At 39.8% G+C, this 24577-nt stretch overlaps 2 protein-coding genes across 3 annotated transcripts; one reads left to right on the top strand and one right to left on the bottom strand.

Annotated features, from left to right (window-relative positions):
- Nucleotides 1-13336: 13336 nt before the first annotated feature.
- LOC149385118 (Serine/Threonine-kinase, putative (DUF1639)) lies at nt 13337-17068 on the top strand. 2 transcript variants are annotated; one of them, XM_089625206.1, is made up of 5 exons: nt 13337-13867; nt 14394-14858; nt 15777-16224; nt 16336-16413; nt 16730-17068. In XM_089625206.1, exons 1-5 carry the CDS (start codon nt 13860-13862, stop codon nt 16781-16783), a joined length of 1053 nt encoding a protein of 350 aa, XP_089481332.1. In that variant the 5' UTR covers nt 13337-13859; the 3' UTR covers nt 16784-17068. The 2 variants fall into 2 exon arrangements, with proteins under 2 accessions (XP_089481332.1, XP_089481331.1); XM_089625205.1 differs by having other exon boundaries at nt 13340-13867; nt 16727-17068.
- Nucleotides 17069-17841: 773 nt separating this feature from the next.
- DIS2 (Arp2/3 complex, 34 kD subunit p34-Arc) lies at nt 17842-21605 on the bottom strand. The gene is made up of 10 exons (XM_089625207.1): nt 21376-21605; nt 20820-20886; nt 20508-20715; nt 19559-19728; nt 19405-19482; nt 19050-19182; nt 18880-18971; nt 18409-18465; nt 18244-18315; nt 17842-18164 (listed from the first exon to the last, which is right to left on the bottom strand). The coding sequence occupies exons 1-10, from the start codon at nt 21435-21437 to the stop codon at nt 18132-18134; spliced, it is 972 nt and encodes a 323-aa protein (XP_089481333.1). The 5' UTR covers nt 21438-21605; the 3' UTR covers nt 17842-18131.
- Between the last annotated feature and the right edge of the window lie 2972 nt (nt 21606-24577).

Raw genomic sequence — 24577 nt, 5'->3', positions numbered from 1 at the left:
TTGCAAGTAGAATTCTTTATATATATGTACGTAGTCTTTTGCTATAAAAATAAGGTTAAGGTTCTCCAAATCATTCACGGTTGGTGGGCTCTTTTCTTGCGTTTGCATATTTCCATTTTTAACCCTGAACTCAGGTTGAGCCTTGGAATCGGAAGGAGGTGGAAATACCACTTTCCTTAATGTGCCTTTCATACGAAAGTGACAATTCCATTAGACAATATTTTAGTATTTCGTTAGATAATTTTTTGACTTAATGGAAATGGTAATTTTCGATTTTTTTATTAAAAATATTAATTAATAAGAGAAATAATACCAGTCGTTAAATATATATAATTATCAACGGTTCATAATTTTTTCAATTAAAAAAAGGAAAATATCAATAGTATCACTCGTGTTTAATCGAAATACGAAATTTATCCATTCGATTTCAAGAAATATCAAACATCTCATTTTTGTTTAATATAAATGACATGCCTCCCCTAAAAAATGTTATATTGCAAATATCACCATTTTCGTTTTTTTTTTACCAAAAAAAAAAAAATTAAACTCCCCAAAATACCCTTAATGAAATAATTTTTTATTTTCTATTATATATACAAAAAAATTAAATTAAAAACTTTCTTTATAAAAAGTTAATGATTTTTTTTATAAAGTGAGATTTTATAAAGTTAATAATTATATATAACTATCAACGGTTCAGAATTTTTTCAATTAAAAAAGGAAAAATATCACATTTCGATTAAACACGAGGGATACTCCTGATATTTTCCCATTAAAAAATACAACATATATTTCCCCATTAAACGAAAAGGGTGACATTTGAAATATAACATTTTTTAGGGGAGCTATATGTCATTTTTTTTAACTGAAGGGATATGTCTGATATTTCTGGAAATCAAAGGGATAAATCTCACATTTCGATTAAACACGAGGGATACTCCTGATATTTTCCCATTAAAAAATACAAATACAAATGACTTAGAGTTTTTCAGAGAGTTCTTGAGCGAAAACAATTTGTTCTTTGTGTGGTTTAATTATGTCTTGCTCCTTATTGTCGTTGTTCATGCAATTGACAGAGTTGAGTTTTGTAATCATGGTATTATAGATCACGTTCTATTATAAACGTCGATCAAATACTTGGTGAGTGTATTGAGAGTGGAAGTGAGGGAACTCGGTCTCGGGGGTCAAAATTCACTAAGGTAGTTTTGAAGTAGGGTATCTGAAAGATGATCATTCAGATTGAACCGGCTGTACTTACTCTACAAATATTTAAATTCCTTTTCACTGGGATTGCATCCTTCCAGACGTAGGCACGATTTTTTGAATTGGGTTACCAATTCTTTTCTTGATTTACAGCTTTAATTGTTTCACTAGTCCGTTAATTTAACTAGGGTTACATAACTTGTGGATAACATAATTATGAGACATCACATAACAGTAAATACGCTTTTTGAATTGGTATCAGAGCGGGCACCATGTGTATCTTGAGTGTGTTCTTTGGCATTTGACTGTTTTTTTAAGATAAATGTTTCGGGGAAAGCGGGTCTGTGAGTCATGCTCCTTTGCTCGATGGTTCAAAGAATGCGTAAGCCTGAGAAAGATTAAGATCTTGCTGAAGATGAAGTTGCTCTAGCAAACTCCAAGGCACTGAATGATATTTACAATGGAGTTGTCAAGATTGTGTTTAGACTGATAAACACATGTGTGAGTGCTAGAGAAGCATGGAGGGGGAGACCATCAACGAGTTATATGTTCGGTTGTGTGATATTTTCAATGAATCTCATTCTCATAGTGAACCCATGTCTGATGAAAAGCTAGTGAAAAAGATTCTTCGTTCCTTGCCTCAACGGTTCACTATCAAAGTCACTACTATTGATAAAGTTCAAGACACCTCAAAGATGAAAGTTGATGATCTTATAAGATCTCTACTAACATATGAGATGTCACTGGTGGATGATCACACTAAGAAGAAACCAAAGGAAGTTGCTTTTAAAACCTCAAATTTTGACTCTAAATTTCAGTATAATGATGTTACAAATGATGCTTATGATGACACCTTGGCCATGATGGCAATGAATTTTGGCAGGATTATGAGAAAGCTTGATAAAAGATAAAACAACACTAGTGCTCAACCCGGTGGTCTTTTCAACAGAGACAAAAGCTCCTCAAAGTTGCAAACCTGGGAACAATTTTAGAAAGGGAAGAGATGATAATGGATATGGTCAACAGAAAAAATGCAAAGGTATTCAGTGTAGAGAGTGTGAAGGCTTTGGTCTGAATGCCCCAATTCTCAGAGAAACTAACATAAGAATTACAGTGTTACTCTCATTGATGAAGACACTGACTCCGACAATAGTGAAGAAGAAGCGCACGCCAACAACTTTGTAGCTGAAAAACTTTCAGAGAATTATGAAGATGTATCCAATATCTCTTAAACTAATCCTACCATTAAATCTATGCCTACTAATTTGATCTTGCTCATTTTTTCCATCTTGACAATGATGAACTTAGCGATGAAGCTCTTCAAGATGCTTATAAGATTCTTTATGTCAAATGGGCAGAGGAATCTAACATCTTCATGAACCACAAGAAGAAGATTTAGGAACTTGAAGTTAATGAGGCACTCTTGTAGAAAAGTTTTGCTGAGATGAAGAAGGATACTTCTGATACTCGGAAGAAGAGAATTGAGACTCTTCTCACTGAGAAAACCAATATCTTGGAAATCAATACTGATTTGAAGAAACATGTTGCAAAACTTCCTATGATCTTGTTGCTATGACTAAATCGATTCATATGTTGAATCCAAGTACTGCTAATATGAATGATATTTGAAGGTTGGGCAAAAGCCTTATCCAGTAACAAAGGACTTGGTTTTGTCTCCTCTTCTAAGTCACCTCAGAAGACTGTGTTTTTCCCTCTTGCCAAATCTGAAGAACAGATGTTCCAAAAGAAGTCTCCAACATTCAGACAGACATCGTCCTTACTGCTAGAGGAAGAGAAGACACATTCGTCCTTATTGCTACATGCTCTATGGAAAGTATCTTGCGAGAAAGCCACAGCTCCCGAGACATGTTCAACATCAGTCTTTTGCTCAGAGACGTACTCCTCGTGTGAATATTTATATGCAAGATGAGACCATCAACAATCCTCCCACGGTGGTTAATATGGAATGGATAATTTATGTTGATCATCGTGCAAATGTTGGTTATACATCTATGAAGTTAACTGCTAGGAAGACATTTACTTTGACAGTGATTGTTCCAGGCACATGACCAATGAGAAATCATTTATGAGCAATATGAAGCTTTGCATTAAAAGCTATGTCAAATTTAGAGATGGTGGAAACGAAATTGTGGCAGGCAAAGGCCCGTTGAACTTCTCTGGTCTCCTTACTCTTTATAATGTTCTTCTAGTTGAAGGTCTCACTGCAAATCTCTTTAGCATTAGCCAACTGTGTGATCAAGATATGATTATGAATTTATCCAAGACTAGCTGTGTTGTTGGCAACAAAGATGCTACTATCATGATGAAGGGAATTTGATCCACTAATAACTGCTACTTGCGGAATGGTCCATCACTTGATCCTTTATACGATTGGCAAGTAAGCACAGAAGATGTCACAAATCTATGACATGTAAGGCTTGACCACTTGAATATGAGTAGCTCGTGGTCTCCCTAACTTGAATATCAAAGGAGGAAAATTTTGTGGAGATTGCCAAATTGGTATGGAAACCAAAGTCTCTCACAAGACTATTAATACAACATGTCACTTTCATAAACATGTGTTTATTCGTCCAGATACTACCTTTGCAAATTATGAAATTTGGAGGGGGAAAAACCGAATGTCAAATATTTCCATGTTTTTTGAAGTACCAGCTACATTCTTTCTGATCGTGATCCCATAAAAAGCTGGATTTGAAGAGTGAGGACGGCATATTTCTTGACTACTCCTTAAACAATTGTGCTTACATGGTGTTCAACAAGCGCACCAATTATGAAAGTTATAAACGTTGTGATCAATGATGTTGAAAGGATTGAATGGGTCAAAGATAAATATGAAGTTGTGATTACGCTTAGTACTCCTATCACTCATGATGTTCCTGCTGATGTTCCTAACAATAATAATAACATTAAAGATTTCGAATCTAGTTCAAGCGAAAGATGAAGGTACTGACATTGTTCCTCTCACGGAACCTTCTAGTCGAATAAAGAAGAATATTCCACTGACGGTATCATTGAGAACATAACTTAAGGAGTCACTAATCGGTGAAAGGATCCAGTCAACTATCTTGAAATGATTGGAAATACGTGTTCCACTTCCACGACTGAGCAAAAAAAATGTCGTTGATGCTCTTCATGATAAATACTGGGTTAATGTCATGCAGGAAGAGTTAGTACAACTTCAGAGGAATGTTGTATGTGAGCTTGTTCCACGTCTCGGTAGTGGTGTCAACATAATTGGGACCAATATTTTAAATTTCAGAGAATCACTGCAAAAATCGGCGGCGGCGCTGCCAGAGAAAAACGCCCGACAAAGAGCTCGTTTTTCGTTTTTTCATCATTTTTTGCCGAATTTCATAGTTTTTTTTTCGCCGAATGTCGTCGTTTTCATCAACTGTCGTCGTTTTTTTTTTCTTCATTTTTTTCACCGAATGTTGTCGTTTTCCAAAAAGGGAGACAGATTAGCTGAAACGGATAACACAAATTTTCTGAAAAAGGGAGATAGATTATCATAGGTGATCTCTGTATCTATATGGTGTTTGACTGAAAACATTGACCTGATATGTTGTGCATGAGAATACAGTGGCAGTCTTGTAGGTAGTTAGGAGCAGTGATTGCACGAGTTGACCTTCAGAGAGGATTTTGACTAATATCTAAAGCTTGTGAGTGCAATTGATTTAGTTGATTTGTGCATGAATATACTTGTTGTAAATTGTCATATTAAGTGGCTATTGAGGTACTGGTACTAGTTGTATCATAGGGACATCATGATCCACATGATTATGTGATCCCTAACCAAATCTTCAAAAGGATCTGCAATATGATCATCAACATAAAATAGAACTGAAAGGAAAATAATTCTCATGAAAAACCACATTGCGAGACATAAAGATCTCTTTGGTTTGAGATCATATAGCTTATATCCTTTCACACTTGGGTTATATCCAGTGAAGACACATTGCCTTGTTCGTGGCTGAAACTTGGTTCTATGTGCTCTCAAGATGCAAAAACCAATGAGCCAAAAACTCTCAAAAGTCATAATCAACCTTCTTGTGATATAAGATTTCCCAAGGAGATTTGTGTTGTAAAACTGGTGTGGGAGTTCTGCTGATAATTTAAGTAGCCGTGAGAACACAGTCGGACCAAAACACTCTTGGAACATGCAATTGAAATATAAAGCAAGAGCAACATTTAATAAACATGAATACTGATGCAGAATTACATGCTTAGAAAAAAAAAATCTGTAAAAATGAGCTCTTTTGCATTACAAGAACGGAATCGTTTAATTGAAATACCAAGCTGATTAGGTTAAAAGACCAAACCCGTGGGATAATGTGATGATTTTCTGACTTGCTTTTTGTTAGGCCGTCTTTTTCTTACGATAAAAATGACGCCTCAATTGCAAAAACGACGTTACAATATAAAAGCGCCAATCGAGCTTCAACCAAGCACCAACCGAGCTTCAACCAGGCGCCAACCAAGCATCAACCAAGCGTCAACCGAGCTTCAACCAAGCGCCAACCAAGCAACAACCAAGCGCCAACCAAGCATCAACCAAGCGCCAACCAAGCTTCAACCAAGCACCAACCAAGCATCAACCAAGCGCCAACCAAGCATCAACCAAGCGCCAACCAAGCATCAACCAAGCGCCAACCAAGCATCAAGCACCGGTTTCTTTTCCTATAAATAATTCACTCATTCTCAACTCAAAGGGAGAACTGAAGAGAATCACCCGAACTCAAAAAAACTCTCTAAACCCCAGAGACTCTCAACCCCAGAATTCACTCAGCCAAATATTCTCCCAACTCAAGAGGACTCCGAACTCAGAGCTCATTCCGAACTAAAGGAGAAAAAGGTCCAGGATTCACTCCGAACTCAAAATACACTAAACCCCAAAACATTCCACTCCCAACTTTGGAATGGAGCCTGAACCAAGAATCCCCTGAACTACGTCATGACCTGATCCCGCAAGGCGGGTACGTAGGCAGCTCACGAGGAGCACGGTCACGCCCCCCAGGCGAGCTCGACCCCCAGCAGGGGCGATCTCCATGCGAGCTCGACCTTTAGCCGAGCTCGACCCCCCAGGCGAGCTCAACCTTCCAGGCGAGCTCAACCTCTAGGCAGGGGCGACCTCCAGGCAAGCTCGACCCCCCATGCGAGCTCCCTCCATGCAGGGCGACCTCCGGGCGAGCTCAACCTCCAGGAAGGGGCGATCTCCAGGCAGGGGCGATCTCCAGGCGAGCTCGACCTCCAGCCGAGCTCAACCCCCCAGGCGAGCTCACCCTCCAGGCAGGGGCGATCTGAAGGCGAGCTCGACCTCCAGCCGAGCTCGACCCCCCCGGGCAAGCTCACTCTCCAGGCAGGGGCGATCTCTAGGCGAGTTCGACTCTCCAGCCGAGCTCGACCCCCAGGCAGGGGCGATCTTCAGGCGAGCTCGAACTCCATCCGAGCTCGACCCCTGGGCGAGCTCACCCTCCAGGCAGGAGCGATCCCCAGGCGAGCTCGACCTCCAGCCGAGCTCGACCCCCAGGCGGGCTCACCCTCCAGGCAGGGGCGATCTCCAAGCGAGCTCGACCTCCAGCCGAGCTCAACCCCCAGACGAGCTCGACCTCCAGCCAGGTTCGACCCCCAGGCGAGCTCAACCTCCAGGCGAGCTCGACCCTCCAGGCGAGCTCGACCTCCAAGCAAGCTCGACCTCCGGGCGAGCTCGACCCCCCAGGCGAGCTCAACCTTCCAGGCGAGCTCAACCTCCAGGCAGGGGCGACCTCCAGGCGAGCTCGACCCCCCCAGGCGAGCTCCTTCCAGGCAGGGCGACCTCCAGGCGAGCTCAACCTCCAGGCAGGGGCGATCTCCAGGCAAGCTCGACCTCCAGCCGAGCTCGACCCCCAGGCGAGCTCACCCTCCAGGCAGGGGCGATCTCAAGGCGAGCTCGACCTCCAGCCGAGCTCGACACCCCAGGCGAGCTCACTCTCCAGGCAGAGGCGATCACTAGGCGAGCTTGACTCTCCAGCCGAGCTCGACCCTCAGGCGAGCTCAACCTCCAGGCAGGGGCGATCTCCAGGCGAGCTCGACCTCCCGCCGAGCTCGACCCCCAGGCGAGCTCACCCCCCAGGCATGAGCGATCCCCAGGCGAGCTCGACCTCCAGCCGAGCTCGACCCCCAGGCGAGCTCACCCTCCAGGCAGGGGCGATCTCCAGGCGAGCTCGACCTCCAGCCGAGCTCAACCTCCCGACGAGCTCGACCTTCCAGACGAGCTCGACCCTCCAGGCGAGCTCGACCTCCAGCCAGGTTCGACCCCCAGGCGAGCTCAACCTCCAGGCGAGCTCGACCTCCGGGCGAGCTCGACCTCCCAGCAAGACCGACCTCCAGGCGAGCTCGACCCCCCCAGGCGAGCTCGACCCCCAGGCGAGCTCGACCTCCAGGCCAGGAATCTAAGACGAAGAACGCATTCCCGACGAAGAAGTAGGCAAAGTATCGTTTCCCTCTTTACGATTCTAAGATCCTCTGAAGCTCCTGGACGCTTTGGGCTTTGTCCCGAACTTCCTTGAGCCCTTTGGACTCTCGAAAAGTAATTTGGGCCGACCCAATACTAGGCACGTGACTATTCCAGGCACGTCACGTGTTCTCGAATGTTAAATCCAAAAAACGGCTTAACACTTTTCATTGGAAAGGTCCAGCAATAACGAGAATAATGAGATGTTATAAAATAGGGACCACATACAACATAATGCAAAAGACCAAAAAGATTAGGATATTTGTTGATTTGTGAGAGGTGTTGATGATCCACCATGATGCGCTCAATCTTGATCTTTGATTTGCTCCTTTGGAAGTATTGGCTTGACCTTTCACCTTTGGCATGTATCCAGGAGGATAGCCATGGAGCTTGTAGCACGTGTTCACTGTGTGACCTAACATCTTGCAATTAGTGGAAATAAGCATGTCCTTGGTTCCATGCTTCTGATCGTCTCTAACCATCATTGCCATTGATTTTGACTGATCTGAGCTTCAAAGAAAGTTGATGCCAACAGATCTTTGCTTCTTTTCTTGAGACACCGTTGCAAAAATTTTATTGATGGGTGGAAATGGATCCATAAGCAAGATTTGGCCACGTGCATGAGTTTGTCATTTGTTGACATCTATGTCAACAAATCAAAAAACTTTTTCAGTGTTGTCATTTGTTGACATATATATGTCAACAAATTGTATCAATTGTTAACATATATGCCAACAAATCGTCAAACAAACCCATATTAAAAAAAACAAATAGATTTCTTGCAAGACTCAAGGAAAAAAAATCAAGAAAGAAAAAGAAGAGGATAAAAATGTATAAAATTTATTCTCTCCTCCTTTTACTAGTACTTTTGTACAGATTATAGTTTTGATGCAAAATGGGAATGAGTTATGAAATGGTAATATATTCGTAATTTTCTCAGAAGAAATTGCTTCAACTACTACCATCTCATAACCTTTTTCTCATTTCACACTGAAAGCATAATTTGGACAAAAATACTAGTAAAATGAGGTGAAAGAATAGTTTTTATACATTTTTACCCTCTTCTTTTCTCTTTCCTTTTCTAATTTTTTTCTTTGAGTCTCGTTTGTGTAAAGAAATTTGTTTATTTATAAAGAAATCAGAGTTTGTTTGATGATTTTTGAAAGGGTTTGTTTGATGATTTGTTGACATATCAACAATTGACACATAAATATCAACAATTAACATTCATATGTCAACAATTTACACATAGATGTCAACAATTGATATAATTTGTTGATATAGATGTCAACAATTGTCATTTTTCTTTAGTCATCAAATGATCATTAATGAGAAATATTCATACTTCAACAAAATATCGAAGCTTGTCCCATTTACAAACGACCACCGAAGCTTGTCCCTTTTACAAACGACCACCGAAACTTATCCCATTTCAAGCTTAACAAAACATTAGTCTTGAAATAAGAAAAAGTTAAAACAAATGCAGTATCTTCAAAATCAAAAGATTTCAAAAACTCAAAATCTCCTTCAGGAAAACACAAGTCTATTCTTAGCAAACTCCGCCGTAGAGAGCCACAGAGGTCACCAGAGAGCAGAGGTCATCACGAAGGCCTTTAAACTCTTCCATTTACGCGATCCTGTTGAGCTGGTTTGAAAGCTTGACGACATTATATATTACGCGAAATTACAAAAATAGCTTATATTAGTCTCAGAGTAGTGAGTTTTCATCAATACTTTCAAGAGTAGATAAATAATAGTGAAACGACGATGTATATTTTTCAAAAAAAAGTTTGATTCATTGACTAGAAGAATTTTTTAGCGTCTTTAGATATGAAATGATTTGAAAACAAATTGACAAAAAATGAAATGGTAAAAAAAAGTTTATATGTAATAATATATAAGGATCATGTGTAAACATTAAAAAAAAGTACTTATGGTGATATGCTGATTGGAATCTTACAATCAATTATAGGTAATAAAAAAATAAAGTATGATAAAAAAAATTAGCAATAAAATAACCACATATTATAATTGGTTGTATATCGCAGAAAAGAAGAAAAAACTCAATAATAGAGCATTGTTATGTGATGAAAGCAAAGAAACGAAAGAATAAATTAATATTCTTACGATGGTTCGCGGCAGAGAGCGACGGTACAAAGAACGCGAACTCCTCTCCGACAAAAAGATCGACAACCTCGCGATACGTGGCGGCCAGAAAGAGGTCGGTTGGGGTTAGGGTTTCAGGTGGTTTTTGAACGGAATCAGGGCTTCTTCGTTGTCGGAGTCGGAGGAATCGCGGAGGCGGATCCGGAGATCAGCAGTGGAGTCAATGAGGAACACGGCGTAGCTTTCTCCGTCTTGTCGTCCATTTTGTCGTCTTCTCCTTCGTCGTTGTCGGAAAGTTTGGCTGCAGAGCTCTTCTCGCCGTTTCGCCGGATATTAGAGATCAAATATGTTTGAAGTGTCGTTTATGTCTATTAAACGACAAGTTGAACAAGTTGTTTTTCCTTTATTTGTTTCGTTGTATTTTCCTTTATTTTCTTTATGTTTCATGGCTATATAAAGCCTTATACTTGTTCTTTTCTCATGAAGATTGGAATAAACATTTTCACTCTCAATCATTCAAGATGAGAGTTAGTTTTTTTCCCAATTCTCAAATCCAATTTCTATCTATCCTAACCTAGAAATGTAATATGGTATCAGAGCGAATTTCCGCATTAGATTTTCTAGGTTAGAGAAATCCACTTCGTCATCCCCGATTCCTCGACGATCGGAATAGATCTCCGACGACAAGCTCGGTGGAATTTCACGAAAGTCGATTTACTTTTTCCTCCGAATCGTCACATTATTGAGCGCCTCTTCTTCTCGATTTCATGTTCTTCTCCTCATCGCTTCATCGACGGAGACACATCGGACATTCGGAGCGATTTTTATCAAGATTCATCACCGGTGATTTCAAGCCGTGTCATTCATCAAGAATTTGCTTCCGGCGAGTCCCGCCGTATCGACATTCAAGATCTTCCCCGGCGAGTCCCGCCGTGTTAAAGTTTCAAGATCCTTCTCCGGCGAGTCCCGTCGTGTCAAGATTCAAGAGGCTTCTCCGGCGAGTCCCGCCGTGTCAAGGCTTCAAGATATTCTTCCAGCAAGTCATGCCATGATTCCTCTCCGGCCGATCCCGCCGTAGAATATCTTATCACAATCGACCTCTCCAGCCCATACCTCCGTCGACGTACCAAGAGGCGAGTTCATAGTTTGCGATCATCGTCTTCGTCGCGGTGGTCGAAATAACTGAATAAATCTTCCAATCAGCGTTTACGAAGACCGAAGGAAGAAACTGATTTTTCTACAGCTGAGTTTTCATCGAGAGAGAAGAACCACGCTCAACCTGTCTCAAGTCGCTCCTGGATTTCTCTTTGCCGGTCGATCTCGATCCTCTTCTGGTCCAAGATCGAGTCTCTATCTCTTTCTCCGCCAAGGCTAAGCAGCTCAGTGAACCCAAATGGAACCAGCGAAGAAAAAAAAACTAAGAATCAAGAAACAAAAAGAAGAAAGAAGAAAAAGATGTTGCACAGCAAATCCTTCGTGAAGAAGTCACGAGGTGGCAAGGTCACAAAGGTCGTCAGAGAACACTACCTCAGAGACGACATTCACTGCGGAGCTTCCTTCTGTACGCTATGATGCGACTCCAAAGATGCTCGCTTCTCGCTCGACCCTTCTCCGTCGTCGATTATCGTTCTCGACACCAATGTCGTTCTCCGCCGCGCTAACTCGAGCCTTACGACCACACACACGGTGGTACGAGAAGCAACGAGTTTCGCTCGATGAACGCTCTTGAGATCTTGAGAGAGATGGTCCGAATCCTCCGCTACAACGCGACGGCGTTCATGGCGGTCACAGCGCTCCTGATCTGTCCCGTCTCCGCCATGGTACTCTCAAACGTCCTCGTCTATCAATCTCTCGTCCGAAGACTATCGATTCGACTGCCTCTGATTGCGAGATCGATCGGACTTCCTCTAATCCCCTTTGTCAGACAATCCCGCCAGCGAGGTAAAATTTGTCAAGGTCAGCAACGTTTCCCTGGGAGCAAATGAGAGAGACTTACAGGAGTTTTTCTCTTCCTCGGGTGATATCGAATATGTTGAAATGATGAGCGATACCGAGCGGTCCCAAGTTGCATATGTTACCTTCAAGGATTCATAAGGAGCCGAGACTGCTGTCCTTCTTTCGGGAGCAACGATTGTAGACATGTCCGTGGCAATCACTCTTTCTCCGGATTACGAGCTGCCACCAGAAGCTTTAGTGCCTCCTGTGATGGAAAATAAGGCACGCGAGGGAGACGAATCGGCGCTCCGCAAAGCAGAGGACGCGGCGACAGGCATGCTCGCAAAGGGATTCATATATGGGAAAATACTGTTCTTCTTAGCGCACTCAAGGTGTTCGACAAAATGTCTCAGAGAATTTTTTTTCTCAAAACAAGACCGATTCTTCACAAAGTCAATTATTTTCTTCATTCATACGATCGAGGTTTTCTCCGAGTTGTCTTCTTTGATATCAAAGTTCAATCCAAGATGAACTTTCGGGAAAGTTCATCTTGCGGGGGTGTATTAGAGATCAAATATGTTTGAAGTGTCGTTTATGTCTATTAAACGACAAGTTGAACAAGTTGTTTTTCCTTTATTTGTTTCGTTGTATTTTCCTTTATTTTCTTTATGTTTCATGGCTATATAAAGCCTTATACTTGTTCTTTTCTCATGAAGATTGGAATAAACATTTTCACTCTCAATCATTCAAGATGAAAGTTAGTTTTTTTCCCAATTCTCAAATCCAATTTCTATCTATCCTAACCTAGAAATGTAATACCGGAGCTCGGTGAGAGAGTAGAGCTCGATTTTCACTGGTTCCATTTGGGTTCACTTTACATACACACATTAGCAAGACCGATAGAGAAGGGAAAGAGAGAAGAAATAAAAAGAACGAGAGAAGGAAAGGGAAAGCAAGCAGAGAGAAAGAGAGAGAAAAAAAAACAAAAGTAAAGAAGAGGGTATTTTGGTTATTGCACACTTAAATCGCTAGTATTGTTTATGTTTTTCGTGAAAAATGAGAAAAAATGTTATGAGATAGTAATAGTTGAGACAATTTCTCTTTTCTCAGCTAAAATTCCACTCTTTTATACCAAGAAATGGATTAAACTACTAGTAACTTTGATACTTTGGACTTAAATATTAGCAATTATGTTTTTGGACATGTAGACTTATATATCTACAATTATTGTTAATTGTAGATTTGTAAGTCTATAATTTATGACAACTGTATACTTTTATGTTTACATATACTAGTTAAAGTTTCTAAACATATAATTACTACTATTTCGATCCAAATGACCAAAATTGCTAGTTGATGACATTTCCGTTTATTGGCGAAGGATTCATTCCCCCAAGGAGTGAAATTGACTTCCATTTGTCCAGATTTAGTACTTGCCTAAGCCCAACAGCTATGATGGGCTACATGTAAACAATCCCACAACTAAAGTACAAAAGCCCAACTAAAAAAAAAAGCGAAAATAAAATAAGTTATAATAATATAATTTTTTTAAAAGAGAGAAAAAAAAAAATCAGTATGTCGTATAAACTTTGGTCGCCCACTTTCTGGTCTGGTTATTGCAGAAGGCAGCGGAGAAAGAAGAGGCTCTCAATTACTTGCTTACTTACTTTTTTTTTTCTTCTTTCATTTATTTTATTTTTCGTTCGAGTGTTTATTTGATCTCTCTCTCTCCCTCTCTCTCTCTCTCTCTCTCTCTCTCTCTCTATATATATATATATATATATCTGCATATGTATATACGCATATTGTAAATTGCTTGATTATTAAAAATCAACAACAACGAAAAACCGAGAAAAGAAGAGCTTTGCGTCTGGTTTCGACGGACTTCTGGTCTGGGACTGTGTTCCCTCTTCATTCTTGTTGGGAAACAAACACTTGAATCGATCGCTGAATGAACAATCTAACCAAAATCTTCTCCAAGAGCGAACATACCAAAGCAGATATGAAAAAATGCACGAGCAGACTGGCTCGCTGATCGGAATCGAAATCGTCGTATCTCCTTGCGCTCTACACCGAACGTTTTGAGGGAAGGAACGCGCTGCAAATGATGAGGTCTGGTTGGTTCACTGTACCTCCGAATCGAGATCTCTGTTCTTCAGTTTTTTTTGTTTTCTTATTTTTTATGTTTATTTGAATTTCCTCTAATTTTGACTCTGAGAAAGTGTACGTACCTCAAGGATTCACTGTTTTGAGAGATCGGCTCAATCAAATTTCTTTTCTTTTTTTTTCCTCTCGACCCGAACTTTCTCATCTTCTTCTTGATTCCAAACTCGCAAGTGTGGTTGTAATTATTTCTTCAAGAAACCTGTTGTATCTACTATATTTATTTACAGACCAGTTTTCCGTATTTCAGACCGAGTTCGTTACGAAAATATCAAATACAGGTTCTGTTATTCCAGTTTTAGGTACCAGTGGCCGAAAAACACCTTTGAGATCTCATTCTATCTTGTGATGATGCGTGAATAAGTATCTGGGTCTGTTTTTGGGATCTTAAATTTCGTTCCGAGATATAATTCATCATGATGTTTTGCGTTCTCGTCAATCTAGTTGATTTATTTATTTATTTTTTTATCGACAGATATCAGAGAGTAAGCCCAGACTGTGTTCCCTTAGCCAGTAACGGAAAAAGGCCAAACGGTGGAACGATACACCAAACAGCACCACCGTCGACGACGACGAACATAAACAGCAATCCGATCGCTTCCTCTTCGTCTCCTTTCGAGCCAAGCAAAGCGTTGAGATTCAGATCCCCTTCGAGAACCCCAGAACGCAACAGCCATTTCGAGGGCAATGAAGGCAGTCCGAGCGACGTTCTGTTGCAGTGGGGTCACCGGAAGAGGCCGCGAGCGTCGAGGACTGAGATCCGAGCCCCACTCACCGACGATTCTTCGTCGTCGTCGTCGGCTCAAGCCAGGCACTCCATTAAGCCGCAGAGGAGACTCGTGGGTCCCACCGCCGCCTCCATGCCTCCGCCGCCGCCGACGGTTCCTCATTCATCCAACGGCAGAGCCAGGAAAGAAGTTTCTGCCTCGCTTCTCACCAGGTTTGTGGTCTGGATTCTATCTTGAGCTTTTGGATCCAGATTTTGCCCTAAATCTTGTTTACTTCTTTTTATTTTTTATTTTGTTTTTCGTTTATTTTTATTTTATGTTTCAAATTGAAGGAAGTTTGTTTTTTCCTCGGGAAAGAAATAAAAATAAAAGAATGGTTGAAATTAAGTTCTCTTATTTGGTTATTTCCGGATCTGATCTCTAAAGTCTAACCTTCTATTTGAGATTTTTTTTTTTTTTTTTGAAGAGATTGAAAGAATAATAGTTACTTTCCTATTTAATCTTTTCATTTTCATTTTCATTTTCGTAGAGTTTGGTATTTATTTGACCTTTTTACCCCTATAAATATTAGTAAATCCCTGTTTTGGGCCTTATGGCATCTCTTGCTTTTATTGGGTTTCCAAATGGTACGCTCTCTAATAATTTTTTTTTTTATTAATCCTCTTATGCTATTCTCAGCTCTGCTTGTTGTAGCATTGATGGGTTCTGGAGTATTGTATTGCTCAAAATCTATGTTTCTTTTTATTAATCTATGTTTTTAATGAATTTTAAAGTCTGAAAATCAATCCACCTTGCTTATTTTATGTGTGACAGGTCATTCTTCCAACACCGGTCATGATCGTTTGTCCCGATCTGTAAAAAGAATTTCAAACCCTTTTACCCTTTTCTTTTAGTGGAAGTTGTATACTTGTATTTGTAAACCCCCGTTTCTGTTTATTTTATGGCTTATTAAATGACGTCCTTTTTCTCCTGTCTACTGTCTTGTATTGGTGAAGTTGATTCACATAGTATAGAAAATATCTTTTAGTTTGCTTTATTCCGACCCGAAATCTCCTTCACTATCATTTTGGAAGCAATCCTAAACTGGTGAGACATCTATTAATCACCATTTCTTGGCCTGCCATGACCAGGACATTGGAGGATCGATCAGTGACAGCGACTGGTTCTTCGCCGTCGAGAATCCCCGGAGGAGGCAACGCCCGGATCGCATCCAGATCCACGGCGGGAAAAAGATCTCCCCCGCCGGAGAAGAGCGACAAAAAGATCTCTTCTTTGACGCGGGCCCTGAACGAGAAGCTCAATGGGTCCCCGATAGCGCAAACCGATCGAATCAGTCACGTTGATTCGGCTGCGTTGCTTCAGCACCGTGATCAAGAAGCTGGGAACCACAATTTCAACGTCTCTGGTTGTGTTGCTTTGAAGGATGACAAGGCCGCGAGTGTAGAGATGCTCGAGTGGCCGAAAGTCATGATTCCTCTGTCCAGGAAGGAGAAGGAAGAGGATTTCTTTGCCATGAAAGGGTCGAAGCTTCCACAGAGACCAAAGAAACGGCCCAAAAATGTTGAAAGAGCTCTTCAGGTACTTTACACATGAATTGCTGATGACTCCTGTCAAATTTGTGTCCTTTCATTTTGATTTTTTCTACGTGTCATGAATAGTGATACTGATGGCGAGTGTGATTTTTGGCAGTATGTTTTCCCGGGGACGTGGCTCGTTGACGTGACTAGGAATCGGTATGAAGTTAGAGAGAAGAAATGTGTGAAGAAGGTAAATTAATCCGCAACCCCATTGCGTTGGCTGAAGTAAATTCTGGGCGAAGAAGCGCTTGTTTTGTAGGCACGCAATAATAAATAGAAAGCTCTAGTAAAGGCTCAAATAATAAATGGGTCACATCCACTAGCTGATCAGTATGGAAAAAAATAAGAGAGAGAGAGAGAGAGAGAGAGAGAGAGAGAGAGAGAGAGAGAGAGAGAGAGAGAGAGAAGGTGTGGACGCATTCGAGGATTAGGTTTGCATAGATATTTATTTGGGTTTGGGGACATGTTTATTGATTTTGTGTTTGTGGGTTTGCCACATGCAGCAGCAAAAGCGCAGGGGATTGAAAGGAATGGAGAGCGTGGACAGTGATTCCGAGTAGCAGCTTAATCAGATCTTTCATAGCCGAGGAAGAGAAGAAAACACACAGAAGAGAGAATATAAAATCTCTCTCTGTCTTCTATCTCTCTCTTCTTCTATTCTATCTCGAGTTCACGGTTGGTGGGAAGTGGGGTCCACCCACGACCTTTTTGCTCATCTCGTTCCTTTGTTGCCCTTCATCTGGTCTGGTGGGAATTATTACTATGATTTTATTTTCGTTGTTGTGAGCTACAGCAATGCCAGAGATCGAGAGGGGAGAGAGAGAAAGAAAGAGTTTTTTTTTTCCTTCTCTTTTTTAATTTTTTGGTGGGATCAGGGAGGGCAAAAGAAAAAATGATTTAAAGTTTAAACACCACAGATTTTTGGCGAGACCTGAAAAAGGGCGATAAGAAGGCTTGGGACATCGCGTTGAATTTCTGGCCAAGTGATCCTTGACCTAGAGTTCAGAAGCTCTCACGTGCCAACCTGGTACGCGTGCGAAACCTACCACAGCATCCAATCCATCTGCACCATGATTCAAGGAATATTTTGTCTTCAAATGCATTTCGTGGCACCAAAATATAGTTTTGTTTTTTATTCATGGGTGGTCAGTAGGTTGTTATGATGTTGTTCAAATTGGTGATGATGTTAACCACATCATCAGGGAAAGAAAAAAAAATCCTTTTTCTTTTTGGCGACTATCTTCTTCACTATGCGTCCCGAAAACAGGCCTTATTTTTTCGTGCGAAACTGTATAAGAGTATCCAACTTCTTAATTTAACATGAGATGTGGAACGCGAAATACCGCGCGTCTTTTTTGCTATTAATAAAACGGCTTGTCAGTTGTCACATAACCCTCCACAAACGAATGCTCGCTACAAAAAAAAAAAAAAAAAACCCAACTAAAACGTTAATTCCACTTCCTCGAAGCCCGGAAGAATATTAAACGACTCAATTTCCTCGATCTAGAGCAATGAAATGCGGCTGATCAAAACCTACCTTCAAGTTCAACTGCACCTACCAGGGCGTCAATATGTTAGGTGAGTAGATGACGTTATATGTAAATATAAAGACAAAAAATAAAAATAAATAATATTCAGATTAATAAAAAATTGAACTGGAAAATGTATCTACATATTGCGATCTAATACAAATGGGTCGTAGCAGCAATTTCAGGCTCAAATAAAAAAGATCAGAATGAGTTATACATACTCGCAAACTAAGCAAAGTTTCTTTCTTCTCTACTGAAAGACCCCAAATATTACACAAAAACCTGTATAAATCTTTATCTGCATGAGAGACTTCTTTGGTAACTCTTCCCCGTTTATGAACGATTCCTCTTAATTCTCGAGTAAGCGCATGGCCCCCCATTATTTCAGCTTGGTTCTCCCTTCCTTCAGACTCTACATAAATAAACTTATTAACTCAAGTAAAACATATCACAAAATTTACCAAATTATTTTAAGCCTAATCTGGACCAACCATCCGCTTGAAGGATGCACTATGCCCCGTTTTCTTGGAATTTTCTGTCTCTGGCTTTGCGCGATCAAGGGCCTATGAGAAACAAGTAAATCGATATCAGCTTCATTGACTCGGCTATCACAAGGTTGTAAATCACAGATGACTTTATTATAGGACGAATAGTACCAGGATTAAAGATTCCACACGACGTCGCATCCGCGTGTGCATGAAACCTTCAGAACACTGTCGTACCATATTTACAGAATATAACTAAATGTGAGAGACTATCTCCAGACAATATACCCTTTTACATGGAAAGACAAACATGAACCATGCATACGAGAATAAATTGTATCACTAACGTCTAAAATCTGACATTTTCTAGCACGATTCCTATAGCTAGGTACCTTTAGCGTGACTCGAACCCTAGATTTCTTGTAAATAAACCCAAGGCATGTCTGCTAAACCCACAATTGGGTAAATTTGTTACTTATATTATTACCCGATTTAATGCCAAAGCGTTAGTATCATCAATCATATTGGAAGATACAAATGAGACAATTATTTAATACATTTGAACATAATCGCATCTCCATTGGTAGAGTAGTTTCTAAAAGAGTAGAGATGCAAATCAGTTTTTGTGTAAAGACATCGCACCTTAACATGATAGCTAACATATGCATGAAACGTTGACAAACTCCACACGGTGCGGTCTAGTTTCTTTCCTTCTATGTGACGAGGAAAAATCACTGCATTCATAAAAAAAGTACATGAGTAAGACTAGATTGAGATGATATTATAAAGATTACAATCATAAACAGAAATACCAATAGTAACAAAGCCTGCATTTGCAGATAATGCTTCTGCGGGAGCTTCCTTCAGTTCTGGAGGAGGATTTGGTGACCACAAACACAGAGGAGCATTGTTAAGCCCTGCTGTGCGCCTTGCTTCAACAAATTCCTAATTTTTCAACAAAAAAAAAAAAAACAAATTTACCAAATCCCCCAAGGATAAAAGGACTACTGAAAAGAAAATAAAGCAGAAAGTTTAAATCAGCAATTTCAATTCGCAACGAAGGCATGTAGCGATGGTTATTATCTTTTGGGCCATATGAATTTATGAAGTTTTTAGTTTTTTACTAGTTATGAGTTATAACTTATCATTTTGATCAGAGCACAATACCTGAAGGAAGGAAGTGGCTAGAACAATGTCTACTGAGTCCTTAAATCTCATAGGAAACACAACAGTGACTTTTTCTGCCTGCAATTAACACGTTGACATTTTATTCTGACATGAAAAGAAAAATGAGAAGAATTCTCTTTGATGAAGTTTTGACCTGTGGAGCGAGGAAAAATGACTCATTTGGCCGATGCACAAGGGAAACAAGCCGATCTATGTTGGAAGGAACTGTTCTTGAGCCAAGACTTTTCAGAATTATCCTCAATGGAGCACCGAGTACCACTTCCCTTACAGATGCAATTTTTACCAAAATTGCATGTCTACGCTCTGCATGAATACCAATAGCAGAGTTTCTCAAAACTCAGCGAAAAAATTCAGATACTGAATGGCACATTATAAAAGGTATTGTGCAATACAAAGAAGTGCAGAGACTATAAAAGGCAAACTTAAATAATCCCAACAAGATCTTTATTTGAAAAATTGCAAGCTTTCCCTCAATTATGCTCAAAATTGTTGTGATCCATCAGAGCACAAAGAGGAGTCCCACTATATAGACTCGAACAAGAGGGTTTCATATTATACAAGCTATCACACTAGCCATACACAAACCGGAAATTTGCATTGTGCCTAACTGCATTAATACTTGAAACTAACCAGATGATAAAACAGTCAAGCAGCACAGATTTACGCATGGGCAGCAGGAAAACTGTTAGACCCCTGCTCACGTGTAAGATTAGTAGGGGTAGTTTAGGGATCTTTATGTTTAAAAGGATTTTCAGTAAGATTAGGGTTTCCAAATAGTTACATAGCTTAGCTTATTTTTTATGTTTGCATTGTTGAACATCATCAGGAGCATTGAAATGTAGCTCTTGAAGGATGGATCGAGTACTCTCATGTTGATTCAGTTTCTATTAATAAAATCTACGGAAATTCATCACCTTGTTGAATATCTTATTCATTGCCACTGGGTTTCTATCATAAACTACATGCGAATAGATGTATCATGTTCATGGATAGAGAAAACATGAGCCTATCTACACAAGATCCCATATGATCAGCATGTCCATAGCAAGCTATAATGACCTTAGGAAAGGAACTCGTTGAACCTTCATCTGGAGGGAGTTTTGAGAGATTGAGCTTCAGTGTCAGATTAAAGCCGTCCCTTGGAGGATCAAGAATTTGTGTAAACCCACTATATGCAGCTTTTATGGCTTCTATCGCCCCAAAGGGGAGTCCTCCAACAAAAGCAGTTCCTGGAGGTGGCACCGGTAATGATACTGATAGCAAAAGATGATTTGGGTTCTTCATAGACACCTGTAACCGTGTTTTCTTTAAAACCATCTTCATCTTCAATACGATTTTTTTTTTTCTTTCTAAAAGGATGACAAAATAAAATTTTAAAAAGGTATTTAAATTACCAGAACATGGAAACGAACATCGCCAAATTCAACCCAATGGTAGTCCAACTCTACTCCTTTTTCGAGGCTGTCAAATCAAAGAAATAATCAAACTCAACTCACTGTTTGCAACCATGGGAAGTGACAAAAGTAAACTGCAGTTTCTATAACAGCAACGATTTTAGCATTTTAGTAGTGACACTCTTTTTATGAGAAAGACTAACAAGCTAGAATTTTGAATATATATCACAAAATTGACGAACTATTAGGAGACATATTCACAGCAAAGCCTGGTGTGATTAAGAACCTAAATTCTTCCACATTTCTGGGAAACAAATTTCATATAGAATAATTTCCATGTGAGCGGTAAATAAGTCAACATGTAATGTTACGATTACTAAGAGAAAAAAAAATCGATTAATCAGATATACAAGAAACTATAATCTCGCGCAACCAAACCCTAATTAACCAAACCGAAATGCTACAACCAGGAAGCAAAACGAAGTGAAAAATTTCCACAGAAAATATCAGAACGAAAAAAACCAAAACTGAGAATCAAATACAAAAGAAGACGTACTTGTGAACGCGATTTAGCAAGGTCTGAAGAAGAAATCTCGAGTGAGATTGCAACAGTATCATCGATTTTCCTTCTGCACCCGAAGAGATATTGATCGATTTAATTCAAAGATGACGATTTACGATCTGCGAGGAACCTGAAACTTCTCAAACTCAAGTGCAAACAATTTTCTCAGCTCGAGATCTCTCGTTCAATTTTGTTATGTTATGTTCTTCCCCACACCTCTCTCTTTCGTGTAAGACTGGTAAGGTAGTGCTAAAACTCGGACAGAGTATGTCGTTTTTGTACTCGCGTCACTTTCGGTGTCGTTTATTTTTCCTCCTACATTCTCTACATTTACAGGATTTCGATGTAACGCCCCACTTGAGTTGTAGACTCTGCTCGCATTATTTCCATTTGTCGCCAATTTCATAACCATTTTTCACTTTTCACCCAAATGCTAATTTTTCCTAAAATGTCACCATCTATGTCAATAATGTTAACATCTATTTCTTCCCTTCACTATGAGATGTCAACATTGTTGACATCATCTCAGTGGCATTTTGGGACAAATTAGTGTTTTGGTGGAAAATGAGAAAATGTTATGAAATTGGTGACAAATAGGGCAATTTCTCTATTTTTTTTTTTAATTTATGTTTTATATCAATTTTATATTTTTTCTTAATGTTTCTGAATATTATATTTTTCTATTAAAACTGCTTTATATATACATGTTGTCGTGAAGAATCACACCAAAACAATCGAAAATGACACCAGTTAGTAGCAACTTTAATACTTTAAATTAAAATCATAGCAACTATGTTTTTAGACACTTTTACTTATAACTGTATACTTATATATCTATAATTGTTGTTAATTATAAACTTGTAAGTCTGCGATTTATGACAAGTGTATACTTTTATGTCTATAGTTACTACTTAAAGTGCCCAAAAACACAGTTGCAACTATTTTGGTCAAATTTATCAAAATTGCTACTAGTTGAGACCATTTCCCTTGATTACTTGTGAAGAAATTAGATCGATTTGAATTTGTATTGGGCCTTAGATTTCCATGATTAATTTGAACTCAATTCCAACGTATGAACATAAGAAAAACGTAAAATTCTAAAATAACACATACAAGGAAAATACATGTGTGGCGTTATAATATTAAGAGTTACAAATGACGACGATACACGCGTAGCGTCCATATTCATTCAATTGTTTTTTTTAATACTAATGCATCAAAACAATATTGAATGAAATAAAATAAAAGAAATAAAACAAAAAAGATGAACAAAAATACAAAAGCGATTACAGGGATGTTGTGATATGTAGAGGAATTAATACGACGGAACGAAGCCATATCCACCGGATATTTGATCGGCTACGAGGTCTACCTCCATCCGCTTTGAGAACTTTCCTTTGAGACTCGGCCTTGTCTTGGTTTAGTCATCGGCACAGCCTGCTTTGCCGCCCTGTCTACGTTCGAAAGAACTTCGACCTCCAACGATGACGAAAACACCTGCAAAACGAGAAAAAAAATCTCGGTTTTGACAATTCGATGATGAGCTGTGGAATTTTCTCACAAAATCCTCGTTTATTATGATCGAAGCAAGGAAATAACACACTTTGGGTAAGGCAGTGAGGATTGTTGTTGAAGTCGTAGAGGAACATCTTGGAAAGAGAAAAGAAATCGAGATCGAAGCAATTCTCGCCGAAGGATTGAGCAGCGGTGATCTTAGCTTGATATCCACACTGGAGTATTCCAAATTCAGGTAGGGCTCCATCTTCGAAAATTTGGAGTACGCGGCAGATGAGTTCAGATCGGGACTATCTCCATCGAAATCTCTAGCGTAGCGACGGAGGCATTATGAGCGTCAGAGAAGAAGGCGAGCGCGTGAGGCCTCACGGGAGAGGATCATAGAGATCAACGACTAAGACGCATTCATGGCGACGCGCAAAGGGATTGGCGAGTGAATGATGCGGTCACATGTGACGTCGGCCATGAATCCAATTTCTTGAATCAAGAAGAAGAAGAGGCTTAGGGTTATGGTTTGGTACTCTATTTTTTCTATGGTTTTATTTCATTATCGAGTAGTGTTTTAATGTTTTAGTATTTAGAAAAAAAGAATGGATGAATAGACACTACATGTGTATCGCCATCATCTTTAACTCCTAATTATGTAACGGTGCCGCCAAAAGTGGACATAAAATAGCTTTTCCACGAAAAAAAATAATTTAGGATTTAATTGTATGATAACAAAGACATTAGGTATTTATGTCGGTATTTTCTCTTTTGATATTAATAGGAATGATGTGCCTTCTCTAATACACAACCTAGTAAATTTAGTATGCTTTTCGACTTGTCTATTTTTTTTTTCCGTTTTTAATTTAAGGAATGATGTATTATTGTGTACCATAAGTTTTTTGGTATCAAGAGTTGACTTCAAGTTTGGTGATTTTCCATAGAGTTTTCAACATGATTCTCGAGTACGTCGAGGTCATCTGCAATGGTCACAGTAGAGCATGGCTTTACGTGACTTGTTGTCTGCGGAAGCGCGAGATATTAGGCTTTCGTCACAGGTGATGACAACTGACAGATTTGAGCTCGGAAATGAGCTCAAATTGGATTGATTTCCTTCAAGCATAATTTTTCTCCTACTTTCTTCGTGTCTGACTGCAGAGAAGCTTCCCGGAGAGATTGTAGTGGTTTCATACTGAGAATCCGACCGCGGACTTCATTCAAGTTCTTGTTGAGTCCAGATAAGAACACATGTTTGGTCTCCACGATTCTACGGTATAGCTTTACGTCATCAGGGCGTGTTCATTGATGGTGTTCGTAGAGATTGATCTTCTACCAATGTGTGAGCGAGCTGAAGTACTGAGTGATTGACATCTGTCCTTGACGTAAGTTGTGGAAAGTGCTCTCAGTCTCAAATATCTCGGACACGTCTTCTGTGTTGAAGAAGATTTCTCTAGCAGTTTCCCAAATTTCTGTCGTTGTGGAGTAGATGAGGAATATTTCTCCGATTCGGTGTTTATTGAGTTAATGAGCCAAGACATCACCATGTTGCTTTCAGCTTTCCAAACCTTGTATGTCGGATCTTCGTACTTCAAAGCCTTTTCCATGTCGGTGAGGTAGTCGTCCTTGCTTCGTCTTGAGATGAACATGAGTACAAAGTGTGACCACTGGAGAAACTTGTGGCCATTGAGTAATTTAT

The sequence above is a fragment of the Urtica dioica genome, chromosome 9, assembly GCF_054948205.1.
Source record: "Urtica dioica subsp. dioica isolate 48M chromosome 9, U.dioica_male_clone48M_v1_H2, whole genome shotgun sequence".
Classification (NCBI taxonomy): domain Eukaryota; kingdom Viridiplantae; phylum Streptophyta; class Magnoliopsida; order Rosales; family Urticaceae; genus Urtica; species Urtica dioica.
The sequence above is the reverse complement of the archived record's forward strand: the minus strand, read 5'-3'. Positions and strand labels throughout refer to the sequence as shown.